Raw genomic sequence first — 9,289 nt, forward strand, 5'->3', positions numbered from 1 at the left:
CTTCTCACCAGACAACCTTGAAAAAAAAGAACCAAGATAGGACACCAGTAGCTATGTGACCGGTTTCTCAGACAACTGTGTTTGGATGAACTCTGGGCATAGGGAAGTTATTAGTTGTAGACTCCAACAGGCAAATACATACAGACCAAGATGTTACACAGAAAGAAATTAAGTACAGAGTTCAGACACAGGCAGGGGGTTGGACTGGATGGCCCTTGTGGTCTCTTCCAACTCTATGATTCTACAATACACCAGGAGCTAATCAGATCTACTGGATAGCTCAGCTGGCTGAGCAAGGTTGCAGATTCAATCCCCATATTGGACCGCTGTATATTTGGGTTGGATTAGATTATCCTCAGGGACCCTTCCAACCCTATGATTGTATGAATTTGTGAACTGTTCTATCTGAACTAAGAAAGAATTGCACAGGAAACTGTTAACAGCGTGTTTTCAAAGAGGCACAGGCGTCAGACCAAATTTTATTTGCAATTTGATGCGCACAACAGTGCCCAAGCCTAAAGCGTTAAAGAACCACCAAACAAGGACCTATTTGCTCGTTAACACGATGGAAAGAGTTTTCCGTACAATTCATAATGAGGAGCTCCTTTTGTGGTTCCACATTTTTAACTTTAAAAAAAGAAAAACGGCAATGACTTCTTTTTAGAGCTTTAATTTGTAACAAATGCCCCATAAATATTACAAAAGCTGCCCTCCCCCAATTATGCTCAGACTTTTAATTGACCCATCCAGATTTATTTTGCAGGCTCCATCTTTTGCATCTTTTAAGTTGTGACCAGTTGCCAAAGCACGCATTTGCAAGAACTTGGCTCCAGATTATGTTTTCCAAAACAAAGGATTCTGAGTTAATCTTCTTTGGAAATTCTCGTACCTAGGAGAAGAAAAAAGATAAGCACAAATAAAGTCACATAAAAACCACATTCTAGCTAATTTGCTGAGCATTATGCAATCCTTCTCCTTTGCATGCAAAGGGAAGATCACCAGGATTTTCACTGAGTCCTCTCCTCTCCAACACCTCTGGCTCTTTAACAGTTATGCTGGGTGCAATGCAATTCCTTCAGGAATCCTAATTTGCATTTATCAAAAATAATTTCTAAAACATTGTGTCCGCTTTTTGTTAAATTCCTGGTCTTGCTTCTCTGGAAGCATATCAGACTCACTGCAGGTAACCAGGCTGAAGGGCTATTCACAAGCCTGAGCTAAATACATGAAATAGTTATACACAGTATAAATTCACCTACTGCTATACGAAAAAGGTAACTCTTACAGTTAGAGATAATGTTACTACCGCACCATTAATTCAGTCCTACCAAGACCTTGTGTTGGTAAAGGCAGTCCTCCCCCTGCAATCTCCTTACCATTTCAAAACTACATTTGCAGGAATAAAAGCTTCTGACGGGTTGGGTGTCATTTGGGCCTGGGTGACAGCGAAGGACGAAGCGAAGTTATAAAAATTGTCTAGCATCTTTTGAGTGAACTGTAATACACAACAACAAAAGCACTGTTATTTTTAAAAAAGGATGTACATAATCATTTCAGTCAGCCCTAGCTAGGTGCTCTATTTTGGCATTTAAACAATCATTTACAGATGCAATCCAAATGAAAACGTATTACTATATTATGAGGAGGGAATCTCGTTACTATACAAGAGTGATCTGCTCATTTGACTCATGCTGCCTCAGCAAAGGCTTCAGGACAATAGGAGACCTGCTTCTGCACGTGCCAGCAGGGAAACAAATGCAACCAGGTCGGGGACAGAGAGTGGCGCTAGGGAGGGAGTTGTCGCCGCGGCACCCCTTGGTGTGTGGAGTCCCGCAAGGCGCAATCCTTTCCCCAATGCTTTTTAATATCTTTATGCACCCCCTTGCCCAGATTGTCCGGAGTTTTGGGCTGGGTTGTCATCAATATGCTGATGACACCCAGATCTATCTGTTGATGGACGGCTGCCCTGCCTCGGCCCCGGACACACTCACCAGGTGCTTGGAAGCTGTGGCTGGATGGCTACGTGGGAGCCGACTGAAGTTAAATCCTTCGAAGACAGAGGTCCTCTGGCTAGGTCGGGGCGACATGGGGTTGGGGGGCCAACTCCCATCTTTTGCAGGGGCTCAATTGGTACCAGCGCCTTCTGTCAAGAGTTTGGGTGTAACCTTTGACGCCTCCCTTTCCATGGAGGCGCAGGTTGCATCCACAGCAAAGGTGGCATTTTTCCATCTCCGCCGCATCAAGCAGTTGGTCCCTTACCTCTCTCGCCCCGATCTGGCCACAGTGATCCATGCGACGATCACCTCCAGGCTTGACTATTGTAACTCGCTCTACGCAGGGTTGCCCTTAAAGCTGACCCAGAAACTCCAGCGGGTGCAGAATGCCGCGGCGAGGCTCCTTACAGGGTCCCGGCCTCGGGATTACATTCATCCAGTGCTTTACCAGATGCACTGGCTCCCGGTGGAGTACAGGATCAGGTTTAAGGTGCTGGTTTTGACCTTTAAAGCCCTATGCGACTTGGGACCCTCGTACCTACGGGACCGCCTCTCCTGGTATGCCCCGCGGAGGACCTTAAGGTCCACAAACAATAATATTCTGGAGATCCCGAGTCATAAGATGGCTAGATTGGCCTCTACTAGAGCCAGGGCCTTTTCAGTACTGGCCCCAACCTGGTGGAACGCTCTTTCCCAGGAGACCAGGGCCCTGCGGGATTTGTCATCTTTCCGCAGGGCCTGCAAGACAGAGCTGTTCCGCCTGGCCTTTGGGTTAGACTCAGCCTGACCCCTGTGTTTTTCTCCCTCATGGCTTGGATTTATGGCCTACTTGAAATGAGGCTGCACTTTAAATTTTAATACTGTAATTTAATCTGTATTTTAACTAATTGTTTTTATGTTTCATTGTGGTTCTGTTGGTGTCAGCCACTTATGGCCTACTTGAAATGAGGCTGCACTTTAAATTTTAATATTGTATTTTAATCTGTATTTTAATTAATCATTTTTATGTTTTATTGTGGTTCCTTTGGTGTCAGCCGCCCTGAGCCCGGTTTTTGACTGGGGAGGGCGGGGTATAAATAAAAATTTATTATTATTATTATTATTATTATTATTATTATTATTATTATTATTAAAAGCCAGGGAGGCGAGAGAGCGCTTTGTGTTAATAGCTTCTTCCTCCCTGAGAGAAGTTTTATGGAATATTTTATCACTGCAAGTTGTTTTTAGGTTTGCAAGCCACTTTGAGTGACACGAGTTGGGATGTTTCCTACAATATTTAATATTTTGTCACCTGCTGGGAACATTTGTTTCACCAAGCATTATAATGGAATTAATTTGATTGAGTGTTGGCCATTGCTTCTGTGTTTTATTCTGTTCATTTAACTGTATACAGTCACAATGTTTTTCATGAGTTGGCAGTTTATTAACACTTGTATAAACAAGAAATTGAAAGAGGAGCATTAGTTGGGAAGACAGATAGCAGATGAATAGGTAACTCTCTGTTCCAAGTGTTTCTAGGGAGTTGTCTGTCAGTACACAGAGTTGCCAACCACAGTGCTATAATGTTTTTGCAAACCGCCACCAGTTCACAAAGTGGTAAGAGAAAGGGTAAGTTTATGTGTTTATTTTAATCATCATATTACAAATTATAGATTTTCTTCAGGGCTGGGGATCTCTGTATGGTCTAATTAGACCATCTAAGGATAGTCTAATCTAAGAGTTTTTATTGTAAGTGACAAGCTAAGCCAGAAATGTTTCTACTCTACATGGTATCTTTTCCTAAAATTACTCTGATTACACATTGCAGGCTCATGCCCCACTTAATATAAAACTGCTGAATTATTAACATGCCTTTTAAAAAGCTATGTACTATATAATCCTTTACTCAGAAGTAAATCTCACTGTGTTTAATGGACTTAATCCCGAATCTCTTTTTATAATAATATATCAGTGACCTAGAGAATTATCTTAGATGAAAAGCTGTTTTGGGGGCAGAATCCCAGTTTTGCCCCATTTCAGGAGAAAGGTACCTTCTGACATTCCCAAAAGGGTTTTCAGGGACAGCTGCAAGGGAGAGGAAACTTTCCTTTTAGGAACTTCCCTTCCCTTATCATAGGATCCAGGCCAATAACCGCAGAAGAATTAGACAGATGGCCTTCTAAAAAATGAGCTTCTAAATTCTTTTAGATAACCCTTTTCACACAAAGTCGACTGCCAAGGAAGATTCTGCATACCACAGAACATTATGGGAAATTTTATGGGTCAGGGTCAGTTTATGTTGGGATCACATGGAAGAGGGAACATGCTTGTTTTCTCCTGCTCGGGAGGGTAGGACTCAAACCAATGTCTCCAAGTTGCAAGAAAGGAGGTTCCAACTAAACATCAGGAAAACCTTTCTGACAGGAAGAGCTGTTCAGCAGTGGAACAGTCTCCCTCGGGAGGTTGTGGGCTTTCCTTTGTTGGAGGTTTTTAAGCAGAGGTTGGATGGCCACCTGTCACGGATGCTTTAGCTGAGATTCCTACATTGCAAGGGGGTTGGACCAGATGACCCTTGGGTTCCCTTCAAACTCTAAGATTCTATGATTCACTATTATTGTGAAAATAGAGGCTCTGTGCTACACATCTGCAAGTGAAGATCAGTACTGAGGATCAAGCTGTCTTCCAGGGAACATTATTGCTCTTTTCACTGAGGAACTCAGAAAACAGTTTGAATGCTGCTGCTCTGACGAGTAAGGCAATTTTTGTTAATGCCTCACTCGTCTTCATGGCATTATGTCCAATGCTCTAAGACCCATTAATGAAGAGACTATTCCGGCAATAACTGCTGAAATCAAAATCACTTGCTATTCATTACCTCTGTGAATGAATTGACTGATGATACAGCGGCACTCGCTACAGGAGTTTGCTGAGCCAAGAGTTCCAGCAGCTCCACAGAAATCCCAATCTGGGCTACAGATGGCGTTTGGGGGATATTCATCGCTCCAAACGGATGATGGCTGCCTTTCCCTAAAAGAGACAACATCACAAGTGGCCTAATGCATCAGTCCTGACCTCAAGAGAAGCACAGTTCTGAAAATGGCCCAGATTTATACAAGACTTCTTGAACACAAGTAGCATCTACCACCGTCAACAAGAAAGAGAGAACACAGCCCGACAATAGAAAAGCAGTGGCGTTTTAATGCTTCAAAATCATAATCTCTATGGTACTGACATCAACGACTAACTTAAGTCAATTCAGGTAGGTAGCCGTATTGTCTGACGCAGTCGAAATATATAAAAAATAAAATAAAAAATTGTCCAGTATCACCTTAGAGACCAACTAAGTTTGTTCTTGGTATAAGCTTTCATACGGTAGCTGAAAAAGTGTGCATGCACATGAAAGCTTATACCAAGAACAAACTTAGTTGGTCTCTAAGGTGCTACTGGAAATTTTTTTTATTTTTTTATATATTTTGATTAAGTCAATTCATTTCAGTTGGTCTACTTGGAGGATGCTGTATCTAACTAAGATATGTTCAGAGTACAACAAGTGAAATGAATTAAGTTAGCCACTGATGTCAACACTGTAGTTCTACTTTTGAGTATCTTAGCTGCATTTACTCCAATACTTTGGCCACCTCGTGAGAAGAGAAGATTCCCTGGAAAAGACCCTGATGTTGAGGGCACAAGGAGAAGGGGACGACAGAGGACAAGATGGTTGGACAGTGTTCTTGAAGCTACCAACATGAGTCTGACCAAACAGCGGGAGGCAGTGGAAGACAGGAGTGCCTGGCGTGCTCTGGTCCATGGGGTCACGAAGAGCCGGACACGACTAAACGACTAAACAACAAGCTGCATAAAATGGTTGCTTCAAGAAAGGAACCCTCTCTGGCAACAGAGGGCACACACCACTACCCCAAAGAAGACAACTAGGAGGACAGCTTGAAGCACAGAGGGTGGTTCTGGATTCTCTCTTCCTGCATCTTTCATACCCAGAATACATGATTTTAGTGCCAGAGTCCCACAGAACAACTTTTGAGTAGGGTGAGGCAGCTCTGGCTAAGGAACTCTCCACCCCCTACAGGCAAACGCTTTCATAGAAACAAAAACCAGTCACAAAGGCTGAAAGGTCAACAATACTGCCTCTACCCACTTCCACAGAATCTGAGGTCCAAACAAAGGGATTTTTATATCTCTCTCTCTTCCCCTGCTGTCAGTTCTCCCGTTGAGGGCCTCAGATGATGGCTCCCATGTATGAGCCAAGGCACAAACAAGGAACATGGAGCCCATTTTGTCAATCACAACAGCTGGGCAGAGAAGAAGGGGGTTCAAGAGCCCTTTGCCTGTGCCTCAGAGAAAAGAGATGGGACTAACCACTATGCTGTGGACCACAAGGGAAAGTGAAGGCTGAAGTGTTGCTTCTGGCTACCAGTCACCTATCTCTACAGCAAATCCCTTCCCAGGCTTTAATGGTTGCGTTCAACGTTCTTACCCGATTTCAGACTGGAAATTTTGAAGATGGCACTTGGTTTTTCATTTGTGACAAAGCCCAGGAGCTGCCACACTGCCAGCCCGTTCTCATCGGGGTAGCAGAAGTAGACAGACCCACCCATTCCCTCTGGGAAGGGAACGGTCCCCAGCATGAAGACCACCACGTGGTTGATGCTGTCATAGTCGGGCAAGTCAAACACAAACTTGTCTTCTGCCACCTGCTGTGCAACCGTTTGCACCTACAAAAGAAGAGCAGGGAATGAAGCATGGATTTGAGCTACCAACATACCCACTGCCAGCCTGCAGTGGAATTAAAACTCCTTCCAGGAAAAACGAAGGATGCATTGAAATGGAGACTGTGCAGAAAAAGACAAAGCAGTGTGCCAAACAACTCTTCTCCTATCTGTTCTCTGCAGGTGAGGACCTCTTGCAGATACTGTACCATCATAGCAGGAGGTCCATTCTTCACAAGATAGGAATTTCACCTTTCCGGTTATGCCACCTATCCTTTAGAATTCCCTCCTGTTAAACATTAGACAAGGCGCTGTCTCTGTTGTCTGTCTGTCACCTACTGAAGAGCTTTCTTATTCAGCAAGCTTTTTAAAGCACAGATCTTTTCCAACCTGCATCTGTACTGGAATTGTTTTTAGATGTTTCAGTTGTTTTATTGCTTGTATTATTGCTGCTCTCCATTGAGAGTTGCCATTGTATTTATTTATTTATTAAAAATACAATTTTAAATGGGGGGAAATATGCTGCCCGGTTAATTAGAAGCACTTTTTTCATTGACCAAAATATTTTTACTCAGTTAATGCAATCCATTAAACACTGCAGGCCTAGTTTTGTGCAACTAGTTTTAATCTGTTTTAGTCTATTGCAGTTTTAACCTGCATATTTTAAATCATGGTCTTACTTTTTCTTTTTAAAAAAAAGTGCTTTAATTGTTTTATCCCATTTGTTGACCACTGTTGAGGTTTCCCCCCTACAATCAAGTGGTATATAGATTATACCACTATATACCACCGTAGAAACCCCAAGTGCCCTCCCGTTCCCATAGCAACCCCCTTCCCCCCCTCTCCCCATCGTTTCCATAGAGACCCGGCAGCAAGGGGCCCCGCCCACTCCGTCCTGCGCTGCCGGACGCGATCGCCACTCACCAGCCTCCCCGCGACCAAGCAGCCAAACATGGCGCAGGCGGCTCCGCTCGCCGCTTCCTCGAAAGCCACGATCGGCCCAGGCGACCACCCCGGTGGGCCCTCCGCGCCACCGCCCGCCCGCCCGCCGAAGCTCATCCGGGGCAAACGGAAGGAAATGATTGGCATAGGGATAGGCTGGCATTCTTGCGCGTGTGTGTGGGATTTCAGGCATCCCGGTGGAGGACTCGGTGTTCCAGTGCGCCGCGCTCGAACGTTCAGCGAAGCGGAGGACGCTGGGAAATGTAGTCTTGCAAGGAATGAGGAGGCTGGGCTAGCGCAGGGAAAGAATGGGCATTGGTTCTTTACAGGAACTTCCGGCCTAAAATCGAATTGTCTTCCTGCTCCAACAACTTCCCGGTGCCAAAACTTCTAATGTATTTTTAATCTTTTGTTGGAATCCGCCCAGAGTGGCTGGGGAAACCCAGCCAGATGGGCGGGGTATAAATAACTTTATTGTTGTTATTACATTATTGTTGTTGTTATTACAGGTAGGTTGCCGTGTTGGTCTGCAGTAGTCGAAACAAAACAAAATAAAAATCCTTCCAATAGCAGCTTAGAGACCAACTAAGTTTGTTATTGGTATCTGAAGAAGTGTGCAGGCACACAAAAGCTCATACCAATAACAGACTTCGTTGGTCTCGAAGGTGCTACTGGAAGGAATATTATTATTTTTAACATTAACATAACATAACATTAACATAGGTGCTACGACAACGACTAAACAACAAGGGGCTTTTCAGTACAGAGGTGCCACTGGCTAGTTTTTCCCCATGCCTAATGGAAAAGCTCCACAGCCAGTATCTGCTGCTGTATTAAGCATGCAGGTTTTAAGGTTCAGCAGAATAATTTTTCAAGCACAACATAAAGTACCAACTGCAACTGTTTGGAGGAAGACCGAAATACAAAATTAATCCCTAAAACTATACAGAATTTTCCCACGCTGCTTCGGCATTCAATACTGCCGCGGGGCTAGGAACAGAATGTCAATGTCCTCAGCCTTTAATGTTGCTGAAGCACCTCACAGAGTTGGTGTGAGCCCTGCCGTGCACACAAACTTTGAGCTTCTTGGTGGAATATAAATATAATAAATAAAATACGTTTTTAAAAAAGAACTGTAGGCTGCATCACTACAAAATTTGGGCATGGGAAGAGTGGCGAGTATTTTTACACACACAAATATCCCCGCAGATAGAAAACTAGATGGCAAGGAGGAAAGGGTCTACTGGAGGAAGTGTTTCAATGCTTCTCCACACAGAACATGCAGATCCTGACCTGCACCTGAGAAAAAGTAAGAGTCCAGGCAAGAATACTTCCTCAGTAAGAAATAGACCTTTGTAAAAATACAAATGTATGTTTTGGAAGAAATTATAGGTATACCATTCTGTGACTGCTTATTTTTTCTTGTGAGAAAGTGATCTGAGGAATGGGGGTTTTTTGGGGGGGGGAGAGAGAATAAGTTAACACATATTTAGTTTTGTTTTTATTTCATCTTGCCAAATTTAATACTTTTACATCTTGTTCCAACAGCTTCCATATATTACACATATTTCACACACACTTTATTCACATCTTGTTTTTATAAGGTTAAACACACTTTTAAAGTCTCTGAAGTTCATTTGTTCCCTTCTG

At 43.5% G+C, this 9,289-nt stretch overlaps 1 protein-coding gene across 1 annotated transcript; it reads right to left on the minus strand.

The window, feature by feature from the left end:
• Positions 1-654: 654 nt before the first annotated feature.
• Positions 655-8,119, minus strand: HIKESHI (heat shock protein nuclear import factor hikeshi). The gene is made up of 5 exons (XM_035115909.3): positions 7,622-8,119; positions 6,466-6,703; positions 4,849-5,000; positions 1,377-1,495; positions 655-889 (listed from the first exon to the last, which is right to left on the minus strand). The coding sequence occupies exons 1-5, from the start codon at positions 7,784-7,786 to the stop codon at positions 835-837; spliced, it is 729 nt and encodes a 242-aa protein (XP_034971800.3). The 5' UTR covers positions 7,787-8,119; the 3' UTR covers positions 655-834.
• Between the last annotated feature and the right edge of the window lie 1,170 nt (positions 8,120-9,289).

Source organism: Zootoca vivipara, chromosome 4, assembly GCF_965207765.1.
Source record: "Zootoca vivipara chromosome 4, rZooViv2.hap1.1, whole genome shotgun sequence".
In the NCBI taxonomy this organism is placed as follows: Eukaryota; Metazoa; Chordata; class Lepidosauria; order Squamata; family Lacertidae; genus Zootoca; species Zootoca vivipara.